This window comes from Mycteria americana, chromosome 12 (genome assembly GCF_035582795.1).
Source record: "Mycteria americana isolate JAX WOST 10 ecotype Jacksonville Zoo and Gardens chromosome 12, USCA_MyAme_1.0, whole genome shotgun sequence".
Classification (NCBI taxonomy): domain Eukaryota; kingdom Metazoa; phylum Chordata; class Aves; order Ciconiiformes; family Ciconiidae; genus Mycteria; species Mycteria americana.
Genome location: NC_134376.1, coordinates 11,448,900 through 11,468,530, shown reverse-complemented (window position 1 = coordinate 11,468,530; position 19,631 = coordinate 11,448,900). Strand labels below are relative to the sequence as shown.

The 19,631-nt window shown below is 34.9% G+C and overlaps 1 protein-coding gene across 1 annotated transcript in view; it reads left to right on the top strand.

Moving 5' to 3' along the window:
- Positions 1 to 17,574, top strand: part of GSPT1 (G1 to S phase transition 1) — a 29,462-nt gene extending 11,888 nt beyond the window's left edge. Inside the window, exons 3-15 of the mRNA XM_075514735.1 lie at positions 385 to 426; positions 1,184 to 1,411; positions 2,468 to 2,501; positions 4,013 to 4,090; positions 6,415 to 6,595; positions 6,969 to 7,123; positions 8,583 to 8,723; positions 9,478 to 9,571; positions 9,915 to 9,995; positions 11,731 to 11,904; positions 12,354 to 12,443; positions 12,791 to 12,959; positions 13,679 to 17,574. Of these exons, the coding sequence (XP_075370850.1) occupies positions 385 to 426; positions 1,184 to 1,411; positions 2,468 to 2,501; positions 4,013 to 4,090; positions 6,415 to 6,595; positions 6,969 to 7,123; positions 8,583 to 8,723; positions 9,478 to 9,571; positions 9,915 to 9,995; positions 11,731 to 11,904; positions 12,354 to 12,443; positions 12,791 to 12,959; positions 13,679 to 13,731 (1,520 nt within the window). The 3' untranslated portion in view covers positions 13,732 to 17,574. The remainder of the gene's footprint in view (positions 1 to 384; positions 427 to 1,183; positions 1,412 to 2,467; positions 2,502 to 4,012; positions 4,091 to 6,414; positions 6,596 to 6,968; positions 7,124 to 8,582; positions 8,724 to 9,477; positions 9,572 to 9,914; positions 9,996 to 11,730; positions 11,905 to 12,353; positions 12,444 to 12,790; positions 12,960 to 13,678) is intronic.
- The last annotated feature ends 2,057 nt before the right edge of the window (positions 17,575 to 19,631 follow it).

Sequence of the window (19,631 nt, the reverse complement as noted above, 5' to 3'; positions counted from 1 at the left end):
TGATGGTACGCAACACAGCTCCATTAAACATGATTTAAAAAAAATTATTGCAAAGAATCTCTTTTTAAAAAATATCTATGAACCTTTTCCAATCTTCATTCTCTTTATCCTCATACTACTGTTGTAAGGCAGTGTGGTTATCTGTGGTTATTTACAATTTTGTAGCCAGTTGAGCAAGGCACATAAAGACCGAGTGGTTTATTGAAGGTCATAAAGCTTGCATGTAGCAGATTTTTAAGAAATTGAATCTGTATATTAAATACCAGTGGTAAGTGCCCAAACATCTGAACTATGCTTTTAAATTTAGTCACTCTGTTTTTCTTTGTTCTTGATATTATCATGGCAAATATGTGTCCTTAATGATTCCTTTCCCCCCCTACCTAGGTTCAAATGCTGCTGTTAACATGGAAATTTCAGAATCTGTTGGTAAGATGAGAATTGTTCCGTTTCCCTATGATAGTGCTATAAAATACTACTGTAGTGCTTTTGCTGAATCATTGCAAACAAAATTGAAGCATACCTTATTGAGCCTTTGCATTTTTGGTCCTTACTAATTTTCGTTGTGTCTTTATACTTAGATGAGGAAAGAGGTAACCGAACACTAGTATACATTGACAGGTGCAATTGGATTATTTGGACACTGAAAGGGCATCAGTGCTTTATTAAAAAATAATTTAATATTACAAAATCCCATTAATATGTGTGAAATGGCAATTAACAAAATGTTAAAGTGATCAGTAATATGAGCAATTGGAACATGGAAATTGTATCGTTCTCCTTGTGTTTGTATGGCTTTTGAGAGAACTTAAACCATTATCCCTCTCCTTTTTTTTTTCTAAACATATGGTAGCGTGTCTCTGGCTGTGGATTCAGGCCAGCACGATGGTCTAAGTGGATCTTCAGATTTGGGTTTTCCTTGTAAAATTGTTGCCTTGTTAAAACAGAAGTCTCTTAATCCCTGTGAATCATAGTTTTCTGATGTCAGCATGCAAGCTCGTTTGAAAGCTCCTGGTAATAATCATTTCAGAAACAAGCAGCAGTTGCCCGTTTTTATATAGGAAGACATTAACAGACTGGATAGTTGAAGTCTCTTGATTGCATCTTTAGGGCAGGGGCTTTTCTCCGTATTCATTGGTTTTAATTTCATTATTTATTTAAATATATCTAACTGGTTGATTTTTAGTGGAAAATGGAGAGACAGAAATGTCCCCAGAAGATTCGTGGGACCACAAAGAAGAAACAAGCGAAGCAGAGCTAGGAGGTGGTCCTGCAGGGGATGCAGGGCCTTCTGAAGAAAGCGCTCAGGAAATGATGGAAGAGGAGGAGGAAATACCGAAACCAAAATCTGTTGTAGCACCACCAGGTGCCCCTAAAAAAGAGCATGTAAATGTAGTATTCATTGGGCACGTAGGTAAGTTTTAAGTGAATGTGAAGTAATTGGATTTTTGTGTTGTATATTATCTAGAACTCAGAGGATTAGAAATTAATCCTGCTCTTTGTAGGGATGTATGTATTCACCATGTCTTGAGGTTAATAAGAGCATTCATTCTAACGAAGCTGCTCTGGAAAAATTAAAAAACTTAAAGAAGGTCTTTCAGGGTAGGGTGCCAAGGATAGAGTGCCTGTGTTCTCTTGGACACAACAGTGTCTGCGTTCATGACTTCTCAAGTACCTGCTGTATTGAGTGCTTAAGTGACTTATCTGTGTTTATGATCCAAAGAACAAAATCAGAAAGCAGTGATCCTTTTCTGCTTGTTTTAAATATTTTTGGAGGGTTCTCATTAATTGTTATTAAATTCAAAAATTGCTACTCAAAATATTAAAAATTGTAGAGCTATAAACAGTAGATGAACATAATTCAGGGTTAAAAGAAGCATTTATAGCAAAATGTCCCAATTGAATAGTTTCAACAAGCCTCAGAAAAAACCTTAAGTGGTGTCAAAAGTACAGAAGAATTACTGAATCACGAGTTTTACAGTAAATTCTGTGTTTACATTTGTATAGTCTCTTATCACCTTAAAAGTACTGTGACTTAGTCCTCGGGTAAATTCAGAATGGACTCACACAAAGTAAAGAGGCAGTGGACAGAGGTACATCCCAGTATTGAAGAGCAGCCTACAGAAGTCAGGGACAAGGGAGAAAGGAAGCAGGGAAAGGGCTTTTGCAAGAGCATCCCACACTCTTAACCCACGCTTTTACTGGATCACTGCTTGTTGAGGGGGGTTTTTTGTTATGGATAATGTCACGTTTATATGTATGAAAACAGAATTTTCAAAATTCAGTGTAATTGAATTGACAATGAATTATTGTGGAAACAAGGCAAGCTGAGAGATGCTTCAAAAAACTTAGATTACAATTAAAAAATATATCTTTGGAAATAAATTAGATGACCTTGTTCATAATTGTTTCCTTCTTTTTCTAGGATTTTCTTTTAAATTGTGAATGACTTAATTTTTTTTTTTTTTAGATGCTGGCAAGTCAACTATTGGAGGACAAATAATGTAAGGAAAATCTTAAATAAAATTTTTAGATTTGCTGTTCTTGTGAATTAAAAATACATTAAGTAAAATGAGTAATATTTTCTTTATGGCTTTAATCAGCATAGATTAATATTTTTATAATAAAATGTTACTTTCCCTGTCAATTTAGTTACTTATTGTCTTTGGAATTTCTTAATTCCAGCAGATCTAATCTTACCGCTATAAGAGTTTCACTTACTTAATGGAAACAACTATGCAAAAGCATACATTATTAAATTTAAAAAACTGAATCCCTTTCTTAGAACATGACTCTGTTTTTCTTCATCATTTAAAAATGCTATTTGAAACTGCTTTATACCCTTTGTTAAACTTAGTCCTTTTTGTGAAGATTAAAAAAAAATTTAATATCCTTATTCCCTGGTGCTAACATTGTCAGGCATAATTTCATTTCAAAATGTGAAATTAGAATAGTTACTCTTAAGTCTGTTTTAGAAATAGTATCTAGAGACTGCAATATTTTTATGAGACAAAAGTAAATAAATGCAGCTAGATCTTACAGTTGTAAAAGACAAGAAATGAAAAGTAGCACGTGAAGAAATAAATGCTATCCTGCTAATGCAAAGTATTTCTATGATTTTAAAATAATATTCTCAGCAAAAGTGGGAGGTCTTTGTCTTGGCATTTTCATCTTGTTTTGTTTTGACCAAACTGGAATGTTGGAATTGTCATGCTACATTTAACCTTGTAGCTCATGCTAGAGCAAATTAGCATTTTATTATCTGGTGTGTCTGAGTATTCTCCTTGTACAAGGAGATGCCTATTCTTAACACTCCTACCTCTGTGTTATATTCCTAAAGCTTTTTGTGGTCTTTCATTTTTGCAGAATATCCCTTTGTTGTAAAGGGGGGGTGGAATTGGGTGCTTGTACCAACTTTGTCGTTAACTCTTTATTTACTGTTATCATTAATTTTCCTTATCGGCTAAGTAGATTACTGTTATTAGAAGATCAGGTAGAAATATCTGAGGGAAAAATATGAAAGTTTTAATATAATAAAATTGTACAGTACTCGCTTCTTCTGATAATTGAAAGGCCTCTCTCAAAATATCCGTTTCCTTGTTCTGTCTAAAAAGAATGAAACCAAAAATATTTTTCTTTACATTTCAGAAAGGGGCAAGGGGGGGCTGTAAAAAATTATCCTATCACAATTTTTACTTAATTTTGAAATATTGGATTAGTCTCAGAAATGGATTTAACAGATGTAGTTCCTTTTCAAAACTTGCCTCTGCAGAACATTTTACAATTGGGCTTAAAAAAAGACATTCCTCATACTTCTGCTAAAGTGGTACTGGTGTACTTTTACATATCAGATAATGGTGTGGCTTTTTGTGGAGAAAAAATTCCACTGCTGCTCGCATCAGACTGTTCCAGTTTTTCGAAATAATCTGTAGGGATTGTGTAAGTATTTAACTATTTGGAACTATGTTTCTGCTTATGTAAAATTGCACTTCTTTTTTTTCCCCCCACTTCCTAGGTATTTGACAGGAATGGTTGACAAAAGAACACTTGAAAAATATGAAAGAGAAGCTAAAGAAAAAAACAGAGAAACATGGTATGAACTTACTGACGATAATAGCATGCTTTTCTCTTTGCGCTGTCATGAAAACGGGAAACTGCTTTTTAGTCTCTGTACCTGTAGCACTGGCTTCCTGCTGGAATGGATTTTGAGGGTGAGGGGAGGGATCTCTTGTTTTCCTCCAGTAATTCTTTAACTAAAACTATACAAACCAGTGTGATTCACATTGGAACAGATTTTACTGCTCCAATGCTTTGGTAAACCTAGTTGGTAAAAAGGAATACAAGGCAGACACTTTTCTCAGGCAGCTCTTGAGGTCATTCTATCTGTGTGTCTCTCACCTGTAAACAGCAGAGAGATACCTAAGGGACAGAGATTAAAGCTGTCAGTTTGGCAGACGTGAGGAGAGAGCGAGTGAATAGTTTTGACTGTCACCTTATCTCATTTTTATATGAACAAAGATAGGGTCCGCAGTTCTTAAGTTTCCTCCAGGCAAGATGCTGCTGCTGTCACGTGTGGATTTTTTGTGGGCCTCTTGTTTGTTTTGGGTTTTGTTGATGTCTTTTGGTTGGTTGATTTTTGGGTTTGTGTGTGTGTATATACAGCACGTATAGCAGCCTGCATTCTCCTTCAAACAACTCCTGGAAAATTGATTTTCCTTTTGGAAGCTTTCCATTTTTGGCTGTGGTGGAGGAAAACAGGGGTTCAAAGGGCTCTGGAAAAGAAGCAGCTGAAGACTTCCTTAGGGGTAGAGCAGCAATGCTCTAGGGGTGGGCATTGACCTGAACTAATTGCATTATGTGTGAGAAGGGGGGCATAGAAAGGGTGACATACGTTCTTTTTATCAAGCAAGCATCATCCCCCTGTTGGGATTTGACCACAGTAATAAATAGTTCAGGACCTTCCTCAAAAACCCTGGACAGCTTGAAAAACAGATTTCCTCTTCCCCCTCCTCTTTTAGAGAGTGAGTTGCAGGAAGTGCCTCCTTGAATGCTATTTTTATTCTTTAAAATATGTCATGATACACAACAGAAAGTATGATGTACCCCTCTGTCATTATCAAAGATCTTGTTAGCTTGCTTCATATGTTGAGAGTCTTGACATTTGAGCAGTTTTACTTTGTGATTCAGAAAATTCTGTACTGTAGTGCAGAGTTGACACTTCAGTCAGAAATGCATCTTTCCCTAAAAAACCCTATGTGCAAAAAGGACTTCCCATCCAGCTACCACATATAAATTCCTGCCTGAATCTTGTTAGCTGAGTAAAACCTGACCTTTGGCTTGGCTGAAATCTTCCAGAAACACAGGCCATGGTGAAGATTACAATGCATAGGAGCGTGTGCACTGGTACAAACCAAAAGCCATCTAGCATGCTATCTAGACCTTGATCAGTGACAAATAGCTACTGCCTGGGGAAGACTGTGATTATATATCCATAATTCCCAATGTTTAGTGCTTTCTCTGACTCAGGAACCTCTTGAGCTGGAAAGGACAGCTTTGTGTTTAATAGTCCCTGACGCTCCCTCCCTGATCACTGGTCAGCTGAGTTAGCAGTGTCTCTTCAGACATTAGCTTGTCTTGTATTGACTGGATAAAGATCTTTGTAAGCTGCTGTTAATGGTGAAAAATATTGGTATGTTTAGTCAGTTCAATTTAGTTATTACTACTTTTCTTAGTAAGAGTATTTTTTTTTCCTCTCCTTTCTATTCACCAGTTTTCACAAAACCTGAAGGAGCTAAATAATCTTTTTTTTTTTTAAATTTCCATTCATCTGCCTAACTTAAATCTAATTTGTTTGTCAATGGCCAATGGGATAAAATATAATTAGCAGGGGACAACAGTTGATATGATCAAAGTATCAAAGATAGGGTGAATAAAGGTGGTGTCTATTTCATAGCCAACTTGTGTTTAATATGTGCAAATAAATGAGAACTAATAATAATAGTTCTCATAATATGAATATGTGCAAATCAAAGCTACTTTTTTAGTTAATTATGCTGAGAAAGAGGAATTGTTTTGTATTTGATCTAGAGGTGTTTTTTCAAACTGAGGCAAAGCTTAAAGTATTTGAGGTTAGATCATACCTGGAGAAATCAGTAACTGAGAACTGTTTTGAGAATTGCATCCTTCTAGGTATGTGAGAGAGAGCTAGCACTGGGCACTACAGCTCACTATATATACACAAAACATTCAATAAAAAGTCACTACTGGTTTTGGAAATACTTAAGTTCAATAATGCTGAGGTGGTTAGAATAGTTGAGCAGAAAAAAAAAAGACATTTTATGATGAACAAATCATCATACGTAAACTTAGTAAAAATTAATACCAAAATAAAATATTTGGGTGGGGTTTTTTTTTTAGGTACCTTTCATGGGCCTTAGACACAAACCAAGAAGAACGAGACAAAGGGAAAACGGTAGAAGTGGGTCGTGCCTATTTTGAAACTGAGAAGAAACACTTCACTATTCTAGATGCTCCTGGACATAAGAGCTTTGTTCCAAATATGATTGGTGGGGCTTCTCAAGCTGATCTTGCTGTGCTGGTAAGGACAAATCAGATTCTTTTATTTTGGATACACTGTGGAATTAAGCGTTTGATTTTTATTTTTTGTTCACTTGTTTACTCTTTTGGTTAGTTACAGTTGGCAAAATTTTCAAATCTGAAGTCTACCAAGCTGAGTGGTTTTTGGATTAAGTTAACAGCTTCATAAAATTGTCCACAGATGTTATGTGATTTTTATATATGTCAGTGCAGAAACTAATGAGTAATATTGAGGATATACCAGTGAATTTTGAAAGCTTTTACCAGTTTTGACTACCCAAAGTTATTTTTTATTAAGGCAGTATTACCCATTGTCGATTGTTCTGTTGAGAGAATTGTAGAACTTTTTATTAAAAATGTGTATTTTTAATTAGGTTATTTCTGCAAGAAAAGGAGAGTTTGAAACTGGATTTGAGAAAGGTGGACAAACAAGAGAACATGCCATGTTAGCAAAAACAGCAGGTGTAAAACATTTAATAGTTCTTATTAATAAAATGGATGATCCAACTGTAAACTGGAGTAATGAAAGGTGAGTTTAATATCCAAAAAATTAATCTTCTTTAAAAGATACTGAAATAAAATAATTCCTAAGTAATTTTTTGCATCCCATTTTTGCTGAAAGAATGGTAGACTGGTGGACTAAAGACAGAGGTTATCAAAATTACAGGAAAAACAGAAGCATAGTGTGTAGGACAGTGCCTCTCAACTAAGCTTGAAGTTCCACACTGCTTTAAAACATTCACTTTCAACTGTTCAGATCCGTGCAGCCATATCTAACAAGTCCATGCATTCTAACATAGTTTAATTGTTGACTTGGAAACTTTATACTGAACCTAAAAGGAAGCAACTCTGTTTTCAGTAGTTTAGTTTACCAGATTCTTGATTTCTTGGCCACGTTTCTGCTAAACTCCTAGCGTGGATTTGGTGAGAACAGCATTATCCTGTTCACCTTATGTGTTCACCACTGTTCTTTTATGATTTGGAGCTGTTCTTTTATCATAAGCTGAATTGAATACGCAAATAATATTAAACTGGTTTGTGATTACAGTCTGAGAAGGGGGGAGGGAGGGAATCTTGCGATTATATAGGCCAGGTAAAAATAACTAGAAAGTCAATAGGTAATATTTAAATAACTAGTAAAAAGGATTAAGTTATTATTTTCTGCCTTAATGCTCAAATGTTACTAAAGGGTTTTAATTTTCCTAAGTGTCAAAACTTAAGTCTTTTTTATGGCTTCTGTCACATCTTTCTTATCACCCCTTTAAGCTGGATGCTAAAAAGCGTAACTTAGTCCTTCCCTAGAGATACTTGTGTAATGACGGGATACAGTTTTCTTCTACAGTGTAATAAGAAGAGTTGTCAGAGAACTTGCTGTGCTGTCAAGAATCGTGAAAGTTTTTGTGGAAAGCTATGAGGGACTATGCAACCTTACAACATCAGTTTACTAAGAGAATAAGGCATGCCTGGTTGTGCTGTCTTGGTCCTGCCCCAGCCTTCTGACATTACTGAATTCAGCTGAAACTGACTGAGGGGAAGAAGTGTAATAGAAACAAATAGCATTAAGTCTTAGGAAATTATGTAGGAGATTGGAGGAGACCAAGCCACCACTAAAGTGAAAGCCTTGCAGCATGACCTCAGTAGCTGTCTGCTTGGTCTGTCCTGCTATCTTGGCCTGGATCTCTTGCTTAAAAGCAGATATAGCATAGGCTGCTGCTTACCCAGCCCAGTAATTGAGGTATATGGAGAAAACTGATGATGCTTTATGGAGCAGAGGAATGAGGGGAAATAGACAATACCAAGTTGTGCTGGAAGATTGGGGAGAAGATGCAAATAGGCCACTAAGCTTTACTATGTTTCCTTACTGTTCATAGAATTAACTTAACTGATTAAAATTAAATGTCTGTGTGTTTTGTTGTTTTTTTAAAGGACAGTATTATGTCACGCTGGAATAATTGAAATTTATCTTGATCTGCTTGTCATTTTAATAGATATGAGGAATGTAAAGAGAAACTGGTGCCATTTTTGAAGAAAGTTGGCTTCAATCCCAAAAAGGATATTCACTTCATGCCCTGCTCAGGACTGACTGGAGCAAACCTTAAAGAACAGTCAGAATTCTGTCCTTGGTATATGTATGTATCTTAAATTGAACAACTCAGATATTTGCTATATTTCAATAAAAGTAAATACTACAGTGAAGCTAAGAAGTAGTATAGCATGGTATATTGCAGCTGTGTTCTGAAGTGCTTAGGAAATACAGTCAGGGCAGCAAGACCACAGCCATGCAGTGAGCCAAATAAAAGCATTTGCTAACTGCAGAAGATTGAAATTAGCAGACACTGTGATAGTATTAGCAGTATTCTTTGGCTTTGTGAGTTTGAGTGCCATACTAGCCTTTGAATTTTCCAGGGATGCTGCAGTTGACATATTGCTAGAATGAGTAATTGTTTGATGTGATTTGCTTGAAGCTGTATTGTAATTAGTGACAAGCCATGTCTCTTACTGAATGTCATGTCTTCCAATCTTGTTCATGGCAGTTAAAACGTATTAATGAAAATCATGTTTGGACCTAGCTTATGGTTTTGTATTTCCCAAACATATTGCACATCTAGCAAGATTCTCAAAGGAATAATTAATTTGTGTAAAATATGCCTGTAATGTAACTTTAAAACTACATGTGCTTCCTGGGTATTAACATGTTAGCTAGGGTAATGTGGACACTAATGACGGGATGTTATGATAGATTTAACTGTCTTAGAGGTCACTGTTCTTAATGATGACAGAATGAAAATAATTTCTTTTTGTGGACTGCATTTATCCATTCTGAGTAATTTTTGAATAGAAGGGTGCTCACGAAATTGAAACAAATGCCTTCTGCTCTTTTAGTGGATTACCATTTATTCCATACCTGGATAATTTGCCAAACTTCAACCGTTCAGTTGATGGACCAATCAGGCTGCCAATTGTGGATAAATATAAGGTACAAATTAAAATAATAGGATTGAAAGTATAAATGGACTGTTTTCAGAAAGCAGTAAATGGACTATTTACTGTATTATTAGAGGGTATCTTTTTTTTTTTCTTTGATATGTCTACATTTCCAACTGTAGAATAGAAGCGGGGAGGGAATTATTTAATTTTGGCATTATATGAGAGTCTTAAAATTTGTAATCTTTCATGAGAACAGTTTCTAAAACATTAAGTATAGCAGTGCTAAATAACTTCATAGGGTTAAGTAATCATACTTAGAGTTAAATCATAAATAGAGCAGATTCTTTAGAAAAATGTTTTCAGTTTTTATGTAGTAATTTTTTTTTGTGAAGGATATGGGCACTGTGGTCCTTGGGAAGCTGGAGTCGGGCTCTATTTGCAAAGGACAACAGCTTGTGATGATGCCAAACAAGGTATGGTAAGGTTTAGATATTAAAAAAATGTTACTACCCTAAAAAAGAGCTTGATTCTTAAATATATTAATTACTTTTAAATCAGAAAATTTTCTATTGCTTAGTAGAACACAACTAAGCTTTCATGTTTTACATGGGTCATGTTTCCAGGTGTGTGTGTGTATAGTTTACTTCCTTAGCATTCAGAACTCAGGTTGTCTCTCCTTAGTAAACTCAATTGCTGGGCTACAAATCATCATAGTTTATTTGAACTGTGTTTTACTTTGCACTTGTACAGTTGGCCCACAAAACCTTTTTCCTGCTGTGGGTTAATATTGCTCAAAACTTTCCTTCTTTTTTCCCTTTTTTTTTCCCTCTTTTTCCCTTCCCCAAAGGGAAATAGTAAAAACATAAAGGACGCAAACAGTACACAGTGTGTTCCAATGAAAGACCTACAGTTTGCTTTAGTTAAGAATAGGTTGTTTGTGCAGGTAGGTAGCTGTTCCGTAATGCAAGATCACTATTTGGAATCATTGTGCTGCCCCGAAGAATGTGAAAATATAAAAATGAAGGATATGAAAACATAGTTGGGGAGAGGCAGTGGATGGGAATAGTGTACTCAACTAATGGTGGTGTTTGTTTCCATTGGTTTCTTACAAAAAGGGTTTGGAAATATTGTTCTTATCTGTTCATGTCATCTTGATTTAAGCTGACACTTCTTCCAGTTCTGTAGGCTGAGGTGTAGTTTCCTAGAAAATATCTCAATACTCAAATGTACAGTAAATCTACAGCTTATTGAAAGTTGGTATTTCCTAATCAAAATATGTTAATTAGATTGACTTCCATGTCACCTTTCTCAAGAGCTGCTGACAGTTTAAACTTAGGCAGTTTGGATCATGTTTTTCATTTTTTAAGGTAATTTAACTGACAGTGGCTTTTTATAAAACTGCTTGACATGCATCTGACACCCATCTTATTTTGGGGTTGATTAGGAGAAATTAATAAACTGTAAATGGCTTTAACTAAACCATTACAGAATTTGTATTCAGTAAATAGCCAGTGCTTCTGATGACTTTTTTTTTTATCACTTTGGCAGCTAATGAGAATTGAACTAAAACTTCAGGAAGTCAGAACAATAGACCTTCTGAAACTACTCCTTTTTTAACTTCTCTGCCTTTCCGATATTTATTTTCTGTTAGTATCTAGTACTGTGTAAAGATACAAAAATCAGAAGAGAGGTTACAACATATAGGAACATTAGGAGATACATTTTGGTGTTTGCTTGGAGAGCATTCGTTAATATATACTTGGTATTTTTATCATCTTCTCCAGGAAATCTTGTAGAATTTTGGGATTCTAGGATTTCCTGGATTGTGTTAATATTCAGACTGTTATATTTTGAATGTAATGACTCTATACAACAATGTGGCTTTTGCATTCTTCTTGGATAATGTGCCTCCATTGTATCTCTCATCTCTTTGTAAGTTTTAAACTCATTTCACTTTGAGAAATAGTGGATATTTTTGAAATTTGCTTTCCATTGAATATATACTAGAGAATTATATATTTGATTAAATATGCTATTTTAAATATTAGTAACTCATTCAACTGTTTTAAATCTTCTGAAGCTTGCCAAACCAAATGTAATGAATTTAAACTGTAATGGAATTATTTATTGAAATCCTGTTGTATTAAAATGATTTTGTACCAGACTAAAATATTCACAGTAGAAAAATGCATTTTTTATTTCTTTAAGCACAATGTGGAAGTTCTTGGAATCCTTTCTGATGATGTAGAAACTGATTCAGTAGCCCCAGGTGAAAATCTAAAGATCAGACTGAAGGGAATTGAAGAGGAAGAGATCCTCCCAGGATTTATTCTCTGTGATCCCAACAACCTGTGTCATTCTGGACGCACTTTTGATGCCCAGGTAGAATAACTAGCATTTCATTCCTATATAGATGGGTAAAAAGCATTAAAATATTTTGCTTGTGTTTCACCAAATCTAAAGTTCAGTAGTTTGAAGTTTCCGTTCAAATTTCTCACGATCATATGTCTAAATTGACAATAAAATATATACCTAACACTCTGACATCATTAATTTGAACTTTTAAAATATGGTTTGTTTTGAATGTAACTTCTCAATGAAGTTTTAGATACCTATAATTGTGAAAGCAATATCGTGTCAGGCCAATTCTTCAATTTTATGCTTTCATATTATAAACAACTTAATAGTTTATAAATTTTGTTTCTTTCACAAAAATTTGTTTTGTGTGTATTGTTCAACTATACATTTTAATATAGTTCTGTATTTGGTTATTCTCTGTTCTTTTATAATTGAAATGAGGAAAAATGCACTTATTTTCAATTGTTTTACAGATAGTGATAATTGAGCACAAATCCATTATCTGCCCAGGTTATAATGCTGTGCTGCACATCCACACCTGTATTGAAGAAGTTGAGATAACAGTAAGTTTCCTTTTAAGTTGTGATGTGAATATAGACAATCCACTTGTTGGGGTGAGGAGTTCTGTAATGACATACATCTGTAGAGCAACTAATGCAACAAAGCTCCAGCCTTGAATGGAATCTTTGTTCAGTACCGTAACACAACGAAAAATGGCTGTAACAGTTAGCATAAGCGTTCTGAAAAGCGTGGTAGGTCAAGATTGACTCTCTTATGCAGTAAATCTTAAAAGGTTTTTATTTATTTATTTCTAAGTATTTTCTTTCTTAGACCACTTCAGTTTTGTTCGTAAAGAAAAAATAACCTTTATTTTAGCACTCACAGCTATTCATTTCTTTTTCTTATACAGGCCTTAATCTGCTTGGTAGACAAAAAAACAGGAGAAAAAAGTAAGACACGGCCCCGTTTTGTGAAACAAGATCAAGTATGCATTGCCCGTTTAAGGACAGCAGGAACTATCTGCCTTGAGACATTCAAAGATTTCCCTCAGATGGGTCGCTTTACCTTAAGAGATGAGGGTAAGACCGCTGATCTTACAAGTCCTCCAAAAATACAGTTACTTGAAACAGGAGATCATGCATGGCAATGAGGTATTAAAATGCTGGTATCTAATGGAAATCGCTATCTGGGTAACGGTGGAAAAGTAAATCTAAGCAAATTGTTGTCATTGTGCAGAGTTCTTGCTAGTAACAAAAAGTGTGTTTTATTTTAGAGGAATAATGTACAGAATTGTGAAACAAAAGGTTGAATTTGAAAAATTACCAGCACCGTTTTCTTAATGCATCCTGGAATGTCCGCTTACAATATGAATACCATAGTTTCTCTACTTAAAGTTAGAAAAGATAAGGGGGGTTGTATGTTGGGCTTTATTAACTCATGCTCACTCTGGTCAAACTTGTAGATTTGTGGGATGTATTTAACATAAATTATCTTTAAAAGCGGTAAACAGGTCTGGTAGAATGCTTCTGCCTTGCCTTCTCCTTAGATGAATATAGAGCAGGCTTTCCACAAGCCACATTGTATTCTTTACTGTGAGAACAGCAGTTTTGCTATTTTTAAGATTTTATTGTGCTTTTAAGATACACTGGTGCTTTCATTCTACAATACAATAATTTATTTTCTGTATTATTTCCAATACTCTGGAGAGCCTGTATTTTTGGGGAAAGTTTTCATGGTTTTAGAGACTTATACATTCTTTCCACAATATATGTAACTACTGTTTGTCTCCTTGGTTTAGGTAAGACCATTGCAATTGGAAAAGTTCTGAAACTGGTTCCAGAGAAGGACTAAGCATTTTTCTCAATGACCCCGCACAATACTGTGAGGAAAATCGACTCTGCAAAAGCCTACTTCACACCGCCTTCTTATTTTCTGCCCATTGATAAACTTCTCCCCATATTTTGCAAAGACAAATTTCACAGCAAAGGTCCACATTATGTCAGCTTTCTCATATTGAGAGCTCTGCTATGCCACTGTTGAATTTTCCCAAAAAGAATTTTTTTTTCTCCCAAATTCTGCTTCCTTGGAAAGATTCGGCAATAGCTTTGTAAGTGATGTGGACATAATTGCCTATAATTATGAAAATCTAAAGGATTTTTAATGTTTAATTTCCCCCAGCATATATATTAAGACCTCTTTTTTTCCAGGCAGATCATTCAGAGTGTGCGAGTGTGTGTGCACATGTTACAAAGATGACTACCACGTTAATAAACTATTCAATTTGAAATCTTTTTCGGTATTTGAATTGCTTTTGAATAATGTTTTTTATCCGGATGTAACGCAGTTGCATTAGCTTTTTAACTTTCCAGTAACCTAGATATTTGGTTACTTGGACTTTTCTAAACTCCTCAGCGTCCCCACACACACAGTTTTAAATGAGGCAATTGGGCACTCAACCAAGTTTGTATTAAAATAATAGGTTTGCCCCTTCCCTTTGTTGAATGCATTCTTAAAATTAAAAAACATTCATGCAAATGTGGCGCCTTCATTAGCTTTACATTTGTTAATATCTTCAGCAAATTTAGGTTGACTTAACATCATTACTAGACACAGTAAGTCAATTTTAAAGGCTAGAACTACATATTGTGTCTTTATAAAAATTCAGCATTATTAAATTCTTAACTGCAGAAAATGCTAACAACCAGTGAATCAGTGAAACTTGCAAAAATAAGAGAATTTGTGGCAATAGTGCCTATTAGTATTTATAAGAGCTGCATTTTGTGGGAGAACTGGGCCAATTAAAAAGTGCCAGTTATATAAGTTACTCAGTTCACCCTGTCTTTAATTTAGAGGGCTGGATAATCCTTGCTGTTTTAAAGATCAGTCTGAACTGAGAGGGAGAAAGACTATTTAAATCCCTAAGAGTTTGCACATACTGAAATATGGGAGGGTCAGAATCAAGTACAGTCTGTAAATTTTTGCATATCAAAAAGCAATGTAAGCTTATGAGGACCAGTGAAGTTTTTCTTGAGAAATTAAAGCAAAACTGGTTCAAAATAAAGCTTACTCAGTACAACTTGAAGGAGCTGCATAATAAAACCCTGTTTAGCTGCACTTTGAAAGTGGACTGTCTACAATTGCGATCCTGATTCTAACAATTAGGATGAAGGCTAACGGATTTTTTTTCATTTCCCAGAGTATTAGTAGGAAGTATTAAAAGGTATCTTCAGAGCTTCTTCAGAATGTCTTAAACTAAACATTTTCAATTGTACAATTGTGGCGAGCCCATCTCCTCCCCCAAAAGTTTACAGTCTAGTGACTGTATCTGAATTCACAGATAACTCAAAACTGAAACAGATTTACCTTTTTTGGGTTTTTTTGGTTTTGTTTGTTTCTTTGTAACTGTGGAACTCCCATTCATTTCACTTACAGCTACATTGTATGGACAGAAGAAGTTATTGTCCTTCAGTTTCATATGACTACACTTGTAGCTACCGTAATGCATGGAATTTAAATAAATTTTATTATGTCTGCAAATCTCCGGGCTTTTATTTTTTTGGTAAATCAGAGTTTTAAAGTAACTTTTTTTTTTTCCTATCAAGTGAACAAAACCTACAGTTCCTTGGATCTTAAACTAATGAAGAAATTAAAAGCCAAGGAAACTTGTCTTGTTCATATTCTGGATTGACTTAAGATTTCCACATATGTGACTGCCTTCTTGAAGTAAGCTCATGGATTTGAAATTTGCAAAGACCATTACTGGAGAATACTTAGTTAGATTCCTAAATTGTTAGAACTGTTAAAACTTTTTTTTTTTAAAAGCATTGAAATACATCTCAAGACTATATGATGCTCCAGTAGAATTTTTCCACTTTTAGGCAAACTTAATGAGGGATTCAAAAACTTCATTATTTTGAGACTGGACTGAGTATTTATTATTAAGCTGAAAAATCCTCTGGTGGGTTGAAATACCAGTAGATAGAAAGTCTGAGCATTTCCATTGCTCATCCCATCTAGTGCAATTGATGACCATTTCCATAAATCCAGTTAATGTCACCTTGTCTGTAACAGGAGGCTAAATTATTTCAAGTTCATTAACAGAATCTACATTATATGATTAAAGATATTGCTAACCTGTAGGAGATTTTTATTTGGGTATAAAATATTTGCATTCTATAACAAACATACTGATATGAAAATGTAAGGCATAAATCTATACAAATTGGCTGCATTTTGGGTAGAAGAGCTGAAAGTACACTATATTTGAGTAGTCCTCAGATTACATCTCAACTTTTCCATTTCCTCTCCATTCTACATTTTATAGTCCCATTTTTACTACTATTGAGTACAGCTAAATCTAGATGAAAGAAGAAAAAAAGATAATGTGGCTTTGTTTGAAATAAATACTATTTGCAGATTCACTGATGTAATAAAGTTTTTTAAATGACCATTTTGAATATTTCCTTTTGTGAAAACATGTGCTATGCTGCTTTGAAGATTAAAAAAGTAAAGGGGCTGTGCAACCACAACAGTTGAAAGGAAGAAAAAAAAAAAAAAGGAAATAGAAGTTGGATTGAAGCTACAGGAAGCCCAGGAGCACTGCCAGTGTAACTGTGCTAGCATATGATACTGGCAGAGTATTCCTGGGCCCTGGCGTGGATGTAACTCATACCAGCAAAACTGTGAGTGTGTTTCTGCAGAAAGGAGGGATTTGGGGTTTTCCCCCAGTATAATGGCATTTACAGCAGTCTGTATGTGCAGTGTGGTACTGAGGATCACACCTATTCTCCCTGATGGTTGGCCAAAGTTTGTAGTGTAGATATGGCTTAAGTGTGTAGCCATGATGTAACTTATAAAAACATAAATTATAATTCTATAAATTAAGACCTTGTATGTCCTTGAACTGAAAGCCTTGGTATATGTAACAATAATTAAATGTAAAAAAAAAAAAAAAATCTGTGCAGCAGTACGAATTATTTTGCAACAGGAAAATAATTACTTGTTTCTGCAAGTTACAAGAAGTAAAGCACACTAAATGGAGGAATGGGTACACCAATCAGTTGACTAACATTGCCATCAACTACCTACTTGAAACCATTCCAGCTACCTTGGTCATCTTTGCAGACAATCGGGAACTGATACACAAACGTGATGGCACCGGTTTCCTGATACGCTTATTCTGGTAGCAAACTGTATTCTTGAACAAGCTATTGATGATGGTGTAATAATGGTGTAAGAAAAATGGCTGCTTTAAGGAGGTTTATCCACGGGGATATTTGCTGGTCATGAATTTTATGCCCCTCTACAGATTTTTTTCAGTGGCATAAAAAGCCCAGTGAAAATTGCTCAATGAAGAACCTCTGGTTTAGACTACTTATGGCACCAATCCATATATTGAAAGCTATGTTAATTACAAGAAAAATGTGTTTTTATAAGTGTTTATTACTGAATATTACCTAAGAAAAAAAGATTGTTTCAATGTCCCAGGTATTTGATTCTGTATTACTCTGGCTTTTTGGTTCTTAATGCAGACTGTTTAAATGATGATGTTAAAGCAGATGAAATGTACTCCAGACAAGACTGTTTTCTTCCTGAACTGATACTTAAAGGCTCTTACTTATTCTGCTGTTTTTGTATATGCTATAGAGGATTTGGTAAAGAAAAATATACCAACAAAACTGGAGTTACTACTGAAGATTTTATATTGTGAACCTGTTTCTTTCCTTGTGTTTATTTTAACGCACTATAAACCTGACAAAATATTTCTTTTCCTCTGAAGAAATGCTAGAAAAGAGTCTAGTCTTAATATAAAATGGAAATTTATGCTAACAAACCCAAAATCTGGTGTGTGTATATATAACTTTTAATAATACATATCCTTTCATTGGCTTTCCTTCCCAAAAAGTCTCAACTTCCAATGTAAATTGGATTTTTCTACATCTCCCCTCAGTTACATACACCTAAAAAAGTCCACATATTTCTGAGTAAGAGTAATAAGAGACATGAGAGACTAACTGTTGGATGAAAAAAGGTACTTGAGGCTATGTTCCTGTCATCTGTTAAGCCTGTAGAACTGATGAGAGGCAAAGGATTATAACAAGAAAACTTTTGCCGTGCCAAACTTTTGCCTGTTACAAAGACAGGTGCCTCCGTTCTTCTGAGAAAGTAGTCTTTGAGTAAGTGAATAACTTGCACTGTAAGCATCCATCTATCTGACAGTTAATTAGATTATAGCTAGGGGCTTACCCTAGGATTACAAAAGAACACAGTCTACAGAAAACTAGTGCTTGAAATCCAGATCTAGCGGGGAGATTCTCTTCTGAGATCTCTTTTGTAAGGGACTTCTTACTCCTGGTTTAATTTCTGCATATTCTTTGTGCTGGTTTTGTTGCAAGAAGTACAGTTACAGAGACCTGGGATTTTGACATCTGCCATCAAGTAATCCGGAGGCACACAAGCCCGGTACTGGAACTTTTGGGATGCACACTAAGAAAATAATCTTAAACCTCAAAGACCTGTTTACAGCAGAAAAAATTGCTACTTGTATGTCCCTTTTGCTAGGAGAAAGTATAAAATTAGGGATATATAGAAACATCTCTTTAAATAAGTAATGAGGTAGAATGGCTTGCAATTATGTAATTTTAAATCTTAGCATTTCAGTAAGTGTGACAAATGGCTTAAGGAAAAATACATACTTTCATAATCAAAGTGAAATTGAGGGCTACAGCAGAATATGTTTAGTGTACCGCGGTAACACTGATGAAAGTAACAAACCTAATTTCCCTTGTAAGTGTAACTAATAATTTGTGAACTTGCTAAATTAAAAGCACACTCTTTATATTCATTGCATGCTGTATTAAGCAAAAGTATTTCTTATCCAGAGATTAACTTATTTTTCCAAGACAGCTCTGTTAGCTACGTCAAACACCTTTCAAGAGAAAATGATCGTACTAAGTCAGTTAAACCATATCTAGTAAAATTTAGTCATGTCGGACTTCAAATGTTGCAGAAAAATGTACTTGGATGAGACTGATGTGAAAAATTTGAACTTGAGTCACTAATAATAGTCCCTTTAGTTTTATCCTATTAATGCTATGCTGACCCAGTACAGTCAGACTTCAAACATACTGTTCAGTCCTATCTTACAAGACTAGCCTGGCTTATTTTCAGAGATGTCCCAGTCACTTGACTTTTTCTGTTTTGTTTTAACATGTCACAATATGTTGATGTTTTATTAAAATATGGCTGCTCTAAAATATGCAAAGCCTATGCAGAGATAGGAGCAAGGCTAATACAATTATCAGATTATAAAACACCACAGCTAGTACCATATGCATAAGTTCTACCAGTGCTGAGAAGATTTTAGTGAGTTCGCCTTATTTGGCTACTCTGCATGTTCCTAGCCTTTCAGTAATTTCTCTAATCAATACTTCATACACCTACATGGCAACAAAGGATAGCTTTTCTTTTTCCTAGCCAGTTTTATTTATTTTGTTCATTTGTACAAATCACAAAACAGAAAATTAAAACTTCCATTTTCCAAGATTTTTTTCACTCTCAGTCTAGGGAAGTCTTGAAGCCATCAACTATTCCACTGTTGCTCCATGAACACCACCAACAGAATGAAAGCATAAATCATTACATAAAGCAGCTTGTCAAGAGACTAGGGTATTTTAATTCCTTTCTCTTTGTACTGGCACACTGACAGAGCGACAAATTCTGTTGGAAGACATCTGATGAGAAGGAATAAA